Genomic DNA, 16,920 nt, shown 5'->3' with positions numbered 1-16,920 from the left:
GCCGGTGGCTACAGCTCCGATTGGACCCCTAGCCTGGGAACCTCCATATGCTGAGGGAGCGGCCCAAGAAATAGCAACAGCAACAACAACAACAACAAAAAAAAAAGACAAAAAAAAACAGAAATTAAAAAAATAAATAAATAAAATAAAATTAATGACATGGCTTTCTTTTCCTCTAATGTGGCTGCTAGAAAAGTGTAAATTACAGACATGGCACACATTATATTTTCATTAGACAGCGCTGCCTTAGACCAACTGTGCAATAACATTGTCTTACCATGCAGCAACTAGGAAAAAGAACAATGGACTTCTCCAAAGAGGACTGAATTATATCTAAGCCCAGTTTATCTTCATCTTTCCAAGGGAAATGTGTGGCCTATCTTTTTACACTCCACTCAGCTTGAAGAAAGTTAAGTTTCACAGGTACCTGAAAGTCAGGGGCACTGCTCCGCAGCTGGCTCACGTTGGGTAAGGACCCTCCGTGGTACTGTGTAAGGCGCAGTTGCTGAAGCTTCTGAAACTGAACCTGGGGAGAGAGAGATTTCAAAGCTGATGAGAGATGACGGCAAAGATCTGAAAGAAGCATCAAAGTATGGTGTTCCGAAGTGAAATGGCTCAAGAGTGAAAGTCTTGGTTTCGATTTCTTCTCTTCTTAAAACCTTCAGAAACAAACAACAAACAAAAAAAAAATCTTCATGTTTCCAGTGCGTCCTGGGTTTTTTATTAGTGCATTTCTGGAAAGAATTTACACATGTTCTAAATATCCCAGCCATGACAGGGAGGTCTTTGAATGTGTGTGTGTGTGTGTGTGTGTGTGTGTGTGTGTCTGCGCGCACGTAGTACGTACGTACGTAGGTATGTAGGTGTACGTGTGTGTCTGTGTGTGTGGGTAGGCGTGCAGACACAATCATTAACAGCAATAAAGTCAACAAAATAATTTCTTTTTTTTTTTTTTTGCCTTTTAGGGCTGCACTGGTGGCATATGGAAGTTCCCAGGCTAGGGGTGGAACTGGAGCTACAGCTGCCAGCTTACACCACAGCCACAGCAACACAGCAATGCTGTCTGCAACCTACACCACAGATCACGGCAACGCTGGATCCTTTACCCACTCAGCGAGGCCAGGGATCGAACACACATCTTCATGGATCCATCGGGCAGGTTACCACTGAGCCACGATGGGAACTTCAGCAATAAAAGAATTTCTTAAAAAAGACCAAGCCACTGTCCATGACTGTAACACATTGCCTGTGCTCCCTTTTCCGGTCTCAGTTTACACTTATGTGGAAGAACTACAGTGTGGTGGTCAGAATATAGGTATAATCCTGCATGCTTACAGCATAATTTTTTTCTATGATATTACACAATCACTTTCAATGGCTACCTAACTTTTTTCTTCTGAATTACTTCCTTAGAAGACATTCCAAAGAGTGATTACTAAGTCTCTGGGTTTGGGCCTTTTGATGGCTCTCAAGACACACTGCCAAAATGTTTTCCCAAAGGGTATACCAATGAATATATGAGAAAACAGTTTCACCAAAAACTCAGTAACAGGGGATGTTATTCCTAATTGGGGTAAAGAAGAAGGCCGATTTGACAGGTATAAAATGGTACCCTGCTGTTTTAATATGCTTTTCTTCTGTAAGTTCTTACTTGCTTCATTTTTCAAAAGGCAGTAAACTGGTTACAGTTCTTGTAAACCCGAAAGTGGTCCAATTTGGTCTTTAAGAGTTCTGTTTCTGAAATAATAAATTACTTCTGTGGTTATATAACCCTGGCACTTGTAATTCATGTAGGGAAGAAAAGCTAGGTGGGAACCCTATCGCAGCTTCTTCCCCTTTCATTACTCTCCGTCTCCGTCTGATAATAATAGAAACTATTAGATACCAGCCCTAAGATGAGCCAGAAGCTGTCCTCAGAAGCTCCGCCCACTTTATCTCTACCCCTCTTAACAACCACTAAGGGAGACCACATGACTTTGCTTTTACAAACCTGGAGACCCAGACTTGGGGAAGTTCAGAGATGTGCCCAAGGCCACACAGCTGGAGGAGGCCCAGCGATGATAGGCTCAAAACCTACATTCTTGTTTCTGCCACATTCCTTTGTCCCACTTCTCCCTCAATGATCATATGATTCAAAGCTCCAAGAGAAGTGAAGTTTGGGGAACCAAAACCATCGCTGAGCCTAGGAAGCTCTCCTATTTTGCTTTGTTTTTACATTTACTATGAGCTTTTTCCAATACATACAAAACAGAGATGAGTACAGTGAGACCCCACCTCCTCGTCTTCCAGCTCCAACAATGATGAATTATGTCCAGTCTTGACTCATCTTTACCTCCTCCCCTACCCGTAGCACCCCGCTGAGAGAAGTCCAGACATCCTATCATTCCATATTTCCAATACACATCCCCCGAGATAAGAACTTGTACCTGTTTGGAAGTTTTTTAAGGCATAAAAAAACCCTTTGGCAGCTTCCTCATACCCACAGTATGTGATTTCTCAAACATATTGCCCTGGGAAACAGTTATAATCTATTAATCAAAATCCAGATCTGAGAGTCAAACAGGAGAAGGAGGCCCTGGTGAGCTTTCCTCATCCATCGGTTAAGTTAGAAGCATCAAGTCTCAGCCTTTGACCTTAGCATTCTCACTCAGAAGCATTTTGCTCCCTGTTCTTAAAATTCTCCGGACAAAATTCTCAGCCCCACCCCGCCGCCCCTGATCTAAAGCCTTTGATTCTTCCATCAATCCATCCACTTATTCACTTACATAAAAACTTGTAACTGGTGACAAGTACTGTGCCAGGCACCGGCTTAGTAAGAATGAATGTGTGCCAAAGTTCCTACCTTCAGGGAAGTCTCAGAGAGGCTTGAACTCTGACCCAAAAGCCTTGACACTTCAACCAAGATAAGTTCTAAATCTAGCTAGAGACCTGCCTTCAACTCAGCCCGAGGCTCTCTCGTGTTCTCCCATCCCTGCTGTCCCCACCAAAGTGCCCGTTTCTAGAATCTTCAAGGACTGTTGCGCTACAGTAAAAAGAGCATTGGATTTGGAATGGGAGACCTGATTTTGTAACCTGGGGCTCCCGTGAGCTTCGGCAAATTATTCAGCAACTTCACAAAGGTGACATGAGGATTAACACAGAGAACAGACAGGACAGCGGTGTGTAACATGTAAAAGTCTGATGGACAGCCTCTCAAAATATTATTATTGTTGATATCCTCAACCACCTCCTAAACCCTTGAGTAATTCTGACACTTTTTTTTTTTTTTTTTAATGTTTAAAAGCCACACCTGCGGCATATGGAGGTTCCCAGGCTAGGAGTCGAATTGGAGCTGAGCTGCCAGCTTACACCACAGCTACAGCAATGCTGGATCCTTAACCCACTGAGCAAGGCCAGGGGTCAAACCTGCGTCCTCATGGATACTAGTTGATGAGGAGAACGAGGGCCAAAGAATGACTAGCCCAAGGCGGACGTCACAGACTGGTAAGCCATAGGCCACGTTTAGCCCAGAGAGTCCGGTTTGAGCCACATGATACTGACCCATCCAGTGTTTTAAATCTTAAATTTTCAAGAAAGCATAAAAAGCTGCATTTCCATCTCCCTTGATTGAAACACTGAATACATATTCTTGCATGGCAACCATGCATGGAGCTAAGAATTGGCAGCCCCCTTAGACAAGGTTTGGGTTCTCCTATTTGCCCAAGTCCTTCCTGTATCCTGTCATTCCTTCTCTCTGGCCTGAGATCAGCTACCCTTTTATCATCTCATTCCAGGCCTCTCCACTCATGTTCCTCACCTGCCTCACCTGGTACCTTGAGTTAGCACCTGTGGCCTATAGTCACACACCATGGTGGAATTTCCTTCAATGTCTATATAAAATGAGATTTAAGTCTAATTCCTTGTTGAAAAAGTCTTATAATCCCAAGCAAAAGCCTAGCAGACCTTTTCACAGAAAATGACAAAACAATTCTAAAATTTATGGATATGTGGATGACCTACAGTACCCAAAACATTTTTTAAAAAGAGCACAGATGGAAGCCTTAAGGCACATCATTTCAAGACTTAGTATAAAGCTATCATAGTCCATGGATTGATCTTAAAAAAAAAAAAAAAAAAGAGAGATCTTAAAAAGAGAGTTGGTTCTGTAAACCAACTATAATGGAAAAAAATAAAAATCATTTTAAATCTTAAAAAAGAGAGATGTACAGACCAACAGAACAACAACAAAAAGATTCAAAAATAGACCCATAAAATTACCAAAGAGGGGGAAGAAAAATAGACCCATATCCATATGGCCAATTGATTTTTTACAAAAGTGCCATAGCAATTTAATGGGGACAGAAAAGGGTTTTCAACAAATGCTGCTGGTACAATTAGATACCCCTATGGAAGAAAAAAGTAGCCGAGCATATAGACCTTGTGTGTGACAACCATGCTCAAACCCCAGCTCGGCCACTGACCAGTCACGCAACCAGCCAGGTACATTTCAAGTCTCAGTTTGCTCTTCTGCAAAGTGAGGAACATTCTAGATACACATTCCATAGGGTTATTGTGAGACTATATGAGATAACGAATGTAAGATGATCAGCACAGTGCCTGGCAAAGAGATAATTTAGCCTAAATCTAATCTCTCTAGTCCTCTCTCAGAGGCCTCACTACTCCATAATGTATCTATTAATATAAAAGCCATGGTTTTTCCCAAAGGGTCAGGCGAAATTAACACTTCAGACTGATGTGCTATTTATCCTGTAGTTTCTCCACACTGCAAGTTCTCCCTCAAAGCCAAACTTCTTCAACAAGTGCCCCACCCTGTCCCAATTTCCTCCATGCAAGTCCTCCAAGCCTCACAACCCCATCCACCCAGCACCCCGTGGATGCAGTGGCTGTCACCAAGACAGGACTAGACCAAAGGATGCATCCTTATCACCTCGGACCGAGGCAGCTGCACTGGGCTCAGCGGGTCCACATTCCTTCCTCTTACCCACAATCCTCCTGGCTTTTCTCCTGCCTCTCTGGTTGCTCTTCAGTCTTCTTTGCTGGCTCCTTCTCCTCCACCTCCCCTGTAAATAATGGAGCTCCTGGGGCTCCTCCTAGACCCTTTTCGCACTTCATTCTATAGCAGGGGTTCCAACTCAAATGCCGACCGGCGTGACGTCAGGAAGGTGAGTGAGTGAAGGGGGCTAGAATCACTATGAGAAAACCATGGGGAGTGATGGGGCCGGTGACAAACTGAAGGGGAGGCAGCCACTACTCCACTTCAGGCAATCACTGTCATGCAGGAATGTAGGGTAAGTGTTGTTAGATAATCTCATTTTTCTTTTTTCTTTTCCTTTTGTCTTTTTAGGGCCGCTCCTGCGGCATATGGAGGTTCCCAGGCTAGGGGTCGAATTGGAGCTGTAGCTGCCATCCTACACCACAGCTCACAGCAACGCGAGATCCTTAACCCACTGAGTGAGGCCAGGGATCAAACCAACAACCTCATGGTTCCTAGTCAGATTCACTTCCTCTGTGCCACCATGGGAACTCCAAGATGATCCCATTTTTTCAAAAGAAGCCAGAGTCCAGATTTTAAGGTAAAAATCTCAATAGACATTGTTGGCCCTAATTTTAAAAAACTGGCCCCTCCCCTTAAAAAAAAATATATACCAGAGGGCCAAATTAGAATTTGGGCGACCAATGTGTAAGATGGGTTCTAGAGATTCTTCCTAGGCAGCCGAATCCACTCCTGCTGTTACACATCAAAGACTCCCATATGTACATCACTAGCCTTGCCTTCCCTCCTGAGCTCCAGGACCACACATACACAACTATCTGCCTGCTCCGCAGACACCTTGAACGCAGCACCTCCTGACACTGAGCCTGTTCCACCTTGCTCCTGCCAGTGCTCCCTCTGCTACTGGAGCACCAGGATCATCCCGCAGTCCTCCCTCTCTCTCACGTCCCTCATCCATTCACCAAGTCTGGTCCTCTCCACCTCAAATCTGTTCACCTCTCTGCCTCCCTGTGCTACCACCCTTGTCAATGCCATCATCACAGCTCCTAGACTCCAAACAATTTCTCTGCTACTTCCTTCTCCGATCTATCCTACTTTGTGGAGCTGGAGGCATTCTTTTATTTTTTTTTTAACTCAAAGAATTTTATTACATTTATAGTGGTACTACAATCATCACAACCAAATTTTATAGCAATTCCATCCCAAATCCTCAGTGCATTCTTTTAAAATGCAAATCTCCCCCAGTTCAACCCCTTCAACGACCTTTCATTGTTCTTAGGATCAAGTCCTAAATCCTGTCTCTACAGTCAACTTACCTGAGGCCCTTGGTGAACCTTGGTTCCCTGTGCCTAAAACATTCTCCCTCCCTCCACACAAAAGCATATACCCTCAAAAGCCTTCCCCACTCTCACTGATCCTTTGGGCCATCAGGAGAGGTGAGGACTCCCTACCTTACGCTCCTGAGCTCCATCTGTGTCCCCTTTTGAAATATTCATCAAAATATATCCTTACTTGTCAAATGAATGTCTTCCCCATTAAACCCTGAAATCTATGAGGGTCCCAGTGTCCATCCTAACCTCCAGCTCACACTAGAGAGTCAAAAAGCATTTGCTAAACAAATGAATAAGATCTCTGAAAGCAACTTATCTTCACTTCCCCCCCCACGCCCATCCCCACTCTTACCCCCCCCCCACCCCGACACACACACACCCCCCACAGGGCACTCAAGTACCGACAAATTAATGAATGAACAAAGGAACAGACTCTTTCCAGGCATATCTGCCTCCACTTTCTTCCCTCTCCTTATCATCCCAGGTACCACCACCGAAGTAATCCTCCTGACATTCTCTTCCCAAAAATTTTCCACTGCTTTGTGATAAGGCTGAGCCCCTAAAGCTAGAGTGAAGATTTCTGCATGATCTAGCCCATCCCACCTACTAAGCACAGAGGATTTAACTCTACATCTCAAGGACTGGCTCTGAGTATGCAGAGAAAGACTTGAAGCCCAACAGAGATTCAGAAAGGAAAGAGTACCTAGATTGATGGTGATGTCTGTCCCATCCATAAGCTTGTCTGCCATGGGCTGGTAGTGGAAAGTCAGTCCTATCTTCCATCTGGTTACCAAGAATGAACTAGATGGATTCTTCCCCATCTGGGAAACTTTGGACCCTGGAGGTTCACAGACACATGCTTGGGGACCTGAGTTCTCTGTGAGAAGTCTTTCAGTTTTGTGATTTCATTATGAAAATTACCCTTGTAATTTTAAATGAACTAACACCACTGGGAAAATTTACTTATTATTAGCCTTTGTGTTTATGAACACAGTGTAGACAAGTAGCACTTATTATTTTACTTGCAATTGGTAGAGGAAAAAAGAACACAGGCAGAATTAACATGTAAATAATGCCCTGTACAAGGTGAGGGCCAGAATGACATTGGAGTTTTATAGTAATTAGAATAGTGAAAAGTGGTGGTCCAATCGGGTTACCATGGGGGCACAGTTGATAAGGCTTGCTAAGCTCAAGAGAACTGAGCTATAGGGTTTAGCACTAGATTCACACTAAGAGCCTCAATTCGGCTCAGCAAAATGGCACTTAGCACATTAAATTACTGTCCATTTGAATTTATTGCACTTGTAACTTTGAGTTTATTTGGTACCTGTGTTTCAGTTTATGGTTGTATCACAGCTATAAGCAAAGGACCTTATATACAAATTTATGACTGAACATATTTGAGTAACATAATCAACTCATTTCAATGAACACAGGATCTGTGGAAATGTTCTGCCTTTAAAAATCTGTACATTACTCATGGCCTCATCTGTTCAGGATGCTTTAAAGGGGATTCTTGAACTAGATGAGAAATTAGATCAACTCTAGATATATGGACATGTAGCATTCATGTATTTCTATATGTACACTTCACATAACGCACAAAGTTGCATTAAATCCTCAACTTTCACTCATTCTCCTCAATGTGCTCTGAGCTTGTCATGCTCATCCCTGAATCTAACCAAGGTCACAAATGCAAATGCCTGTGGATACCAGGCAGGTAATAAATGAGTAAAGCCAGCTGGAGCATGAGAAAAAAAATTTCTTTATAAGTCCTCAGTCTTTTTTACCTATATATTTTTTTTCTCATGATAGAAATGTAGGTATAAGGAATACTTCACTTTCCCCTTAAATTCACTAAAAGGAAACGCCATCAAAAAAATATGATACAATGGAATATTACCCGGCCATGAAAAAGAACAAAATATTTGCAGCCACATAGATGGACCTAGAGATTATCATACTAAGTGAAGTCAGTCAGATAAAGACAAATATCATCTGAGATCACTACTATATGGAATCTAAAAAATAATAATAATACAAAAGAACATTCACAAAACAGAAACAGGCTCAAAGATTTCGAAACCAAACTTCAGGTTACCAAAGGGGAAATGATGGGGGGGGTAGGGATAAATTAGGAGATTAGGACCAACATATACACACTACTATATATAAAATAGATAAGTAACAAGGACCTACTTATAGAACAGGCAAATCTACTCAGTACTCTGTAATAACCATAGGAAAAGAATCTGAAAAAGAATGGATATGTGTATATGATAACTGATTCACTCTTCAGATATCAGAGATGATAACTGATTCCCTCCACCGTACACCTGAAACTAACACAACACGGTAAGTCAACTATACAACAATAAAACTTTTTTAAAAATGATAAATGGCAAGTGACACCTAGCCTCAGCACTGGGGATGGGGGAGTCACGACAGGGCCTGGTGCGAACTGTGGCCAGCTAGAGAATGAGCACTCCATTTGCGGGGGCAGCCGCCACCAAGCTCCAGCCAATGGCTGTCATATGGGAAATTAGGTCTCCCGACTTGAAATGTATATAGCTGTTTAAAATAGAAAGAAATTTCGATTTTTACATTAAAACCTCCAGTTTTGATTTCTACGAAAACCTCCCAATTCTGGCAACAGATTCATGAAATCCTCCCAAACTCTTCTGGCCCAAAAGTAACGCGTCTGCAGCCCAGCGAGCCAGGGACCACCAGTTTGCCACTCTGCTCTCAGCCCTCCTTCAGGCTGCTCCCGCCCCGCCCCCGCCTCTACATAACCTCCCCCATCCTGCTGATGGTCCTTCAAGGTCAGCATTCAGGATCACGCTGACCCTCCTTCCCTACAGCCCTACGCGGACACTCCTGCTGGCTCTCCATCCTCCACTGCCTCACTCCACAGTTACCTAACCTCGCCGGGTGTTTGTCCCGGCTGGCGCCTTACTCACTCCTCAGAGACCCTCCTCGGTCGGCAACAACGTTGTGCACCTTGCCAGTTGTCATGAAATATGGGAGCTGAATTCAGTAAACCGGACCGATAAAGCACCTCCAAGGAGTTGAGAGTAGCAAAGCCCCACACTCGACCCGGAGTCACCTCTCGGGACCCAGACAGACCCCAGAGCAGCCCGGGGCGGGCCCTGGATCTCCTGGCGAGCGGAGCTTTCCCAAAGGAGTGGGTGGGACCCTCGGGCCCTCCACGCTGAGCAGCCAGAAGGGCTCGAGGCCGGTGGATGTTCGGAGCAGTGAGAAGCCGCACTGCCCGCCTCCGAGCTGTTTGTGATTTCCTCTCGGGGCTCCCGGGCACCCTCCCCCTCAGGCCGCCTTCACTCGGCGGCCCGCCCTCCCGGGTCGGCCCCTTCCCATCTCCCCGCGCACCCGGCCCCGCAACCCTCCCACCTCCACGCCGATCGCGAACGGCTAGCGGGTGTCGGAAGGCGGAGAAGCGCGGAGGCCGCGGCTGCGCCGGCCCCGCTCCTGGGCTCCGCTCCCCGGGCGCGGCCCCCGCCGGGCCCCGCCATCGCCTGGGCCCCGCGACCTCTCACCCGCCGCGCGGGGCCCGCCCGCGGCTGTGGCCGCCCCCGCCCGCGCCGGCCCGGGCCCTCACCCGCGACAGGGTGAGGTCGGTCATGAGCTGCTCGAAGGCCCGCGTCTCCTCGGCCTGCCGCTGCGTGTGCAGCGCAATCTTCTCGCTGAACTTCCGCGGGTTGGCGCTGCCCGAGCCGGGCGAAGCAGCCATGGCGCGGGCCCGGGGCCGGTAAGAGGGGAGACGGCGGGTGCGGGGCCTGCACCTCGGCCCACCGGTCAGTCCACAGGCCGCCCGGGCCGCCGCCCGAAGCCCGTCCTCCGGCGCGACCCGGCAGAGGAGCCGCAGCGGCCCCCACCGCCAGCGAGCGGCCGGGAGCGCGCCGAGGTCCGCCCCCGCGCGCCCGGCCCCGCCCCGCCCTCGGCGCGGCCCGCCCGCCGCCCGGCCCCGCGCCCGCTGCCAGGCCCCGCGCCCGCCGCGGGAGGGCTTTCCCCGGCGTCCTGAGCTGCGCTCGCAACCCGCTGCGCAGACACAGCGGAAAGCCCGGACCGCCGAGCAAAACGGATCCGACGTGAGGGAGCAGCTCGGGTACCATTTTACTGAAACGCTCCGGGGTGGGGACATCCCGGCCTTTGCATTTATAGTGCAATTTTAGAACAGAGTTTTAACACCCTTCTCACCCGTCCCCCCGCCCCCGTTATGATGATTTCCTTCAGGGCGTGAAAACCGGGCGACCTACGCTTGAACAGTTTCTCCCTCAGTTCCCACACCGTGGGGCCTAATGTCTGCCCTCCGTCCTCCGCCTCCCAGCCCGCTTCCTCCCTCGATGTGTGTCGCTGACCGTCTCCTCAGGCCCACCCGAGAAAAAGTTACTAAATCTGCATCTCGGTTTTTAAGACCATCTCCCCTAGTTGCGTGAACTGGAGATGCCATCCCCGCCCGGGGGCACCCTCTTCACCCCTCACCCCCAGGCGGGGATGGCATTTTCAGTTTCCGTGGCTTCTGCAAACTCCAGCTCCGGCCAGATGTCAACTCCCCGTGGATACCCAGCCGGTCAGCCTCAAGGGTTCTCCTCCCTCTCCCGATGTGCAGACAGCCCTGAGAGTGTGTCTGCTTTTTGTAAGTTAGGAAATATTAGGGACACACCGAAGAGTGCAGAAAATGATATTAACAACACCCACGCCCTCCGCTATCAAGATTAAATATATCAAAACATTTTGCTTCACTCACTCGGTATTCATTAAAGTATAAAATTCTTCAGAATTAAAACCCCGCCCTTATTATTTCTCCTTCCTCCGTAGAGATTGTGAGATTGTCTCTGGGCTCAATTTGGTGCATATCATTCACATTCATGTTTTTACACTTTTATTGCATATAATGTATGGATTCACAAACTGCAGATACCAAATATGGGGGTTAAACTTTACAAAAATGACATCATGCTGAATTATCTTTTGCAACTTTTTTCATTTACCATTGTTTTAAAGATTCGTTTGTGTTGATTCATTTAACTACTGTGTAGGATTTTACCTGTTTTTCATATGTCTCAGATTTTCTTAGAAAATGTAATATGAGAGCATATCTCTATCAGCTAATCTCTAGGTTAGCTTGTTGTATTAATTATAATTGGATTTAATTCTTCTGTTTTATTTGGTATGATTTTTTTTTTTTTTCTTTTTAGAGGCCCACCTGAGGCACATGGAAATCTCCAAGCTAGGGGTAGAATCAGAGCTGTAGCTGCCGACCTACACCACAGCCACAGCAACGTGGGATCCGAGCTGTGTTTTCAACCTACACCACAGCTCACAGCAACTCGAGATCCTCAACCCACTGGTCAAGCCCAGGGATCAAACCGGCAACCTTCTGGTTACTAGTCGGATTCGTTTCCGCAGCCCCACAATGGGAACTATTTGCTATGATTTACACATGCTTTTTCTGCATCTTTTTTTTATTTTCTGCTTTCCTGTTACATTTGGTTCAGTTTCAGAGAACAGAATTCATTCTAGATAGTTTAAGTACAAATGGATTTATTATAGGGTATAAAATGGCTTTAAGGACTTGTTTGGAGGGCCAAGGAAGCTGACTCTGGGTTGAACAGTTCAGGAACGACCTTGACAGCCATGCTGCAAAACCAATCCACCAAAAGAACCACTACCTCTTCTAAAATTTGGAAGCCACTTGCTGAATTAGAGAGCTGTCGCTACACTTGCCTCCTCGTGAACCATGTGCTAAGAACCACTGCCAAAAAACCTCCACCACAGTCCCCACCAATAGAAACAGCACATACACAGACTCAGCTTCACTGCCACCTTCCCTATCAAATAAGAGAACCTTTGATTTGAAGTGCCAAATTGGATACAGAGTCCTAGATGCAGTAACATCTAGGAAATGTACTTGTAGCTGTAGTATCCACATTCTGTTACATGGAATGACTGTTTTTTATTTCCGTATTTCCCCTAATTTGGAAGAATACATCCTACTTGTATTCTTACTATGGTTGATCTGATCATTTTCAATTTAATTTTTTGATCAAATAAATACATATGCATTGTTTAACAATAGTTTTACAAGGCCTACACTTTTAAAATAAGTCCCAATTCCCACTGTAAATAAGTTTTTCCTAATGTTTTGTGATTCTTTTTCTTTTCTTTTCTTTTCTTTCTTTCTTTTTTTTTTTTTTTTTTTTTGGTCTTTTTAGGGCCACACCCAGGCATATGGAGGTTTCCAGGCTAGGGGTCTAGTCGGAGCCATAGCCACTGGCCTGCACTAGAGCCACAGCCACACCTGATCTGAGCTGCATCTGCAACCTATACCCACAGCTCACGGCAATGCCAGATCCTCAACCCACTGAGCAAGGCCAGGGATCAAACCCACAACCTCATGGTTCCCAGTCGGATTCATTAACCACTGAGCCATGATGGGAACTCCTATTTTTCAATTTTAGATGTTAACAATTCATTTTCTGTTATAGGAAAGGATACTTGGCTCTTTTGTGTCCCCAACAAAAAAATATGATCGTCCCTGCTCACTTTCAATGTAGTTATATAATTTTTGGTAAGTCATCATTAAATGTTTACACAGCCAACTATAGTTCTGTTTTTACAGAATTTTTCTGAGTTCATCTTTTATTTGCTTAGATTCTTCTCAACTCATTAAAAATGCTTTTCTGATTTATAAAATTTGGATTTTTAGCCTTGTCCCTCCCCTCTTCTGGTGCCCCTAAGAGTCTTTTTTCTAGGGAGTTCCCATCTGTGGCTCAGTGGAAACAAATCCAACTAGTATCCATGAGGACACAGGTTCAATCCCTGGCCTTGCTCAGTGGGTTAAGGATCCAGTGTTGCCTTGAGCTATGGTGTAGGTCGAAGATGTGGCTCAGATCTGGCGTTGCTGTGGCTGTGGTGTAGGCCGTCAGGCTACAATTCGACCCCTAGCCCGGGAACCTTCATATGCCACAGGTGTGACCTTAAAAAATAAAGTTCCCTGAACTGTGAAAGTCATTATTGAACCTATGAATGATCAGTTTGGGGTGGGCGGGAAGACCTCTCTCCTGGAGCACTCTGCCCTCTTGCCCCATCCTGGACTGCCTGTTCTTGGCTCTCCAGGCCTGTTGCCCTGCTAGCTGCTGGCTCTCCTCCCATCATCCCAAGGGTTCCATTCTCCTTTCTTCTGACATCTCCTATCTTCTGACGTCTGCTGTCTGCATCCCAAGTTGGCCTCTTGTGTACACCTTCATATTAGTGCAAGACATTCTCTGATAGTTTCCTGGGAAAGAAAGAATACATAAAATATCATATTTTTGAGACTGTATATATGCAGGTGTTTAACTCCCCCCCTCCCCCACCCCAGACTTGTTGGGACTTTTGGCTAAGAATAGTCGTCTTCATCGGAAATCCTTTTCATTTAGTTCTTTGAATGCGTTGCTTCACTGTTTTCTCACTTACAGTGTTGCTGTTGGGAAGGCCACTCACATTCTGTTTCCCTTTCCTTTGTAGGTGACCTGGTTTTTTGAGGGCTGTTACTGTTTATTTATTTTTGTTTCAACCCCCCTCCCCTTTCTCTGAAGGCTTAGTGTTCTGATATTTTATGATGATGTGCCTCGGTGTAGGGCTTTTGTGCTTGTTGAGTGTGCTGGCGTTGGGTATGTTTGTGGAAACTGGACTCTCATAGCCTTCAGTTCTGGAAAATTGTCTTTATCTTTTTGAGAGTTTTCTTCTCTTTACTTCCTTTGTTCTTTCTGAAAATTTTGTTGGTCAGTTCATGGATCCCCTAGATTGCTTTTCTAATTTTCTCATCTTTTCTCTCCTGTTTTCTATTTCTTTGTCTTTTGTTGTCATTCTATTTCCTGATAAAGTTTCTTGACTTTGTCTCTCAGTTTCAACCCTTGTGATGAACTTTTATTTCTGTGATTGTGTTTTTAATTTCTAAATGCTCTTCCTGATTTCTGAATCAACCTTTCTTTCTTTCTTTCCTTCCTTCCTTCCTTCTTTCTTTCCTTCTTTCTTTGATTTTTAGGGCCACACTCTCGGCCTATGGAGGTTCCCAGGATAGGGGTCAAATTGCAGCTGTAGCTGCCAGCCTACACCACAGCCACAGCAACGAGGGATCCAGGCTGTGTCTGCGACGTACACCACAGCTCATGGCAACGCCAGATCCCCGATCCACTGAGCGAGGCCAGGGATCAAGCACAAGTCTTCATGGATACTAGCCAGTTCATTACCCCTGAGCCACAACAGAAACACATGTTTCCAGAAATCTGGGGGGCCGAACCCACGGCATGTGGAAGTTCCTAGGCCAGGGATTGAATCCAAACTGCAGCTGTGACCTGTGCAGAAGCTGTGGCAACACCAAACCCTTTAACCCACCTCGCTGGCCAGGGATCGAACCTGCATCTCCATAGCAACCTGAGCCGCTGCAATTGAATTCTCAACCCACTGTGCCACAATAGGAATTCCTAAAATATTTTTAAATAAGTATTTTTATATATTCGGTGGTATAGGTTGCAAATGGTCTCTCAATATTCCGTCTCCCCTCCTTCCTTTATTAAAAGATATACTGGGATTTTACTGCCAGCTAATGTCAGCTAAAGGCTACATGTCCCAGAGTTCCCATTGTGGCTCAGAGGAAATGAATCTGACTGGCATCCGTGAGGATGCAGGTTCATTCCTGGCCTTGCTTAGTGGGTTAGTGATCTGGCGTTGCCATGAGTTTTGGTGTAGTTCTCAGACTCAGCTCAGATCCAGCGTTGCTGTGGCTGTGGTGTAGGCCAGCAGCTGCAGCTCCGATTTGACCCCTAACCTGGGAACCTCCATGTGCCGTGGGTGCGGCCCTAAAAAGACAACAAAATAAAAAAATAGAGACTACATTTCCCATTCGCCCTTGCAAATGGGTATGGTCATGTGATTGATTGTGTTCTGCCCAGCAGATGTTTCCAGAAAAAATACAGGTATTTTGGGGCTCATGCCCTTAAATAAGAAAAAGAGAATGGCCTTTTTCCTCTTCTCACTGGCTGGTGTATGGATCTGAGAACTAAATCAGGAGCAGCTCTTAGACCATTAGATGCAAGTGATGTGTTGAGAGTGTCAGAACAATGGTAGCAAAAGTACCTGAGTTACCAGCCCTGTGGAGCCACAATATGAGCACTAGACTGCTTCTAAACTATAACATGGCTGAGAGAGAAGCATCAATTTTGCTTAAAGCCTGGTTATTTTGGCCTTCTTTTTTTTTCAAGAAGTGAAACAGAACCTGCTATACTTAAATTGAAAAAATTTTGTAAACATATAGAGAGATGGTTTAATAATTGTTGTCTTTGAGGATGTAGGGACTACTGGGAAACTTGCACTTTAGAAATGTGTAAACCTTTCTCTCTCTCTTTTTTTTTTTTTTTTTGCTTTTTAGGGCCACACCTGCCGCATATGGAGATTCCCAGGCTAGGGGTCCAATCAGAGCTACAGCTGCCGGCCTACACCACGGCCACAGCCACATCAGATCCGAGCCGTGTCTGCAACCTACACCACAGCTTACGGCAATGCTGGATCCTTAACCCACTGAGCAAGGCCAGGAATCGAACCTGAAACCTCATGGTTCCTAGTCAGATTCATTTCTGCTGTGCCACGACAAGAACTCCAAGAAATGTGTAAAACATTTCTAAATTATATGCAATTCATTATGTATAAATATATAGTACTAGTAAAATCAGGAGAAAGACAAATATCATTTATTTTTAAACAGCTCTGTGCATGTGTGAGGCTTAGAGAGCTCACTGTGGGATAGTGGGACAGAGACCCAGAATTTTCATTTCATGTTCAGCAAATAACAATATCCCTAGGATTTGGGGAGGTTTTTTGTTTTTGTTTTTGTTTTTTTTTTTCTTGGGCAGGTCAGTTTCCCCTGCCTAAGGAATCTTCTAGTTGGCCATCCAGGAGCATAAATAAGCTGTTGGGATTCTGAGAGTCTTGTGGGAAAAAAAGAGCTGAGGATCTCAGTCTTTGATGTGTGTTGACTTGATCTTAACCTCTTGGTGTTCAGATGGCACCTCACTCCCAGCCTTTTCTCTGCCTCATCCTAACTCCAGAACTGCTCTGGCTCCATTTCCCCAGAGTTAACCTCCCATCTACAGTCATGGTGGAAAGGAGTCACCATCTTACTTTGAACATCGGGGAGGGGATCTGGGCGTCTGACTGCTCCTTGTACCTGCTTTTGACCAGTGTTTGTATTTTCAGCTCTACCCTTCCCCTCCTCTGGTGCCTCGGTCCCAGGCTAGAGGCCCTAATCAGAGCTACAGCTGCCAGCCTACACCACAGCCACAGCAATGCGGGATCCAGCAATGCGGGATCTGAGCCATGTCTGCGACCTACACTGCAGCTCACAGCAATGCCAGATCCTTAACCTACTGAGTGAGGCCAGGGATCCAACCTGCATCCTCCTGGAGACAAGTCGGGTTCATTATGGCTGAGCCACAATGAAAACTCCAAATCATCTTGCTTCTTATGAGTTTTTCCCCTCTGCCCTGGTTCTCATGCACTTTGGTTTCAGCTTTTTATGCTCTGCTTTGTTAGTTACCA

General features: G+C 45.7%; 1 protein-coding gene across 3 annotated transcripts in view; it reads right to left on the bottom strand.

Annotated features, from left to right (window-relative positions):
* Window positions 1-10,236, bottom strand: part of CRTC3 (CREB regulated transcription coactivator 3) — a 105,565-nt gene extending 95,329 nt beyond the window's left edge. For 2 of the 3 annotated variants that reach the window (XM_047797375.1, XM_047797377.1), the window contains exons 1-2: window positions 9,941-10,235; window positions 428-526 (exon numbers count right to left, since the gene is read on the bottom strand). In XM_047797375.1, the coding sequence (XP_047653331.1) occupies window positions 428-526; window positions 9,941-10,072 (231 nt within the window). In that variant the 5' untranslated portion in view covers window positions 10,073-10,235. Of the gene's footprint in view, window positions 1-427; window positions 527-9,940 lie in introns of all 3 variants that reach the window. The other variant, XM_047797376.1, reaches the window with a different exon arrangement.
* Window positions 10,237-16,920: the final 6,684 nt, after the last annotated feature.

Source organism: Phacochoerus africanus, chromosome 9 (assembly GCF_016906955.1).
Source record: "Phacochoerus africanus isolate WHEZ1 chromosome 9, ROS_Pafr_v1, whole genome shotgun sequence".
In the NCBI taxonomy this organism is placed as follows: domain Eukaryota; kingdom Metazoa; phylum Chordata; class Mammalia; order Artiodactyla; family Suidae; genus Phacochoerus; species Phacochoerus africanus.
The sequence above is the reverse complement of the archived record's forward strand: the minus strand, read 5'-3'. Positions and strand labels throughout refer to the sequence as shown.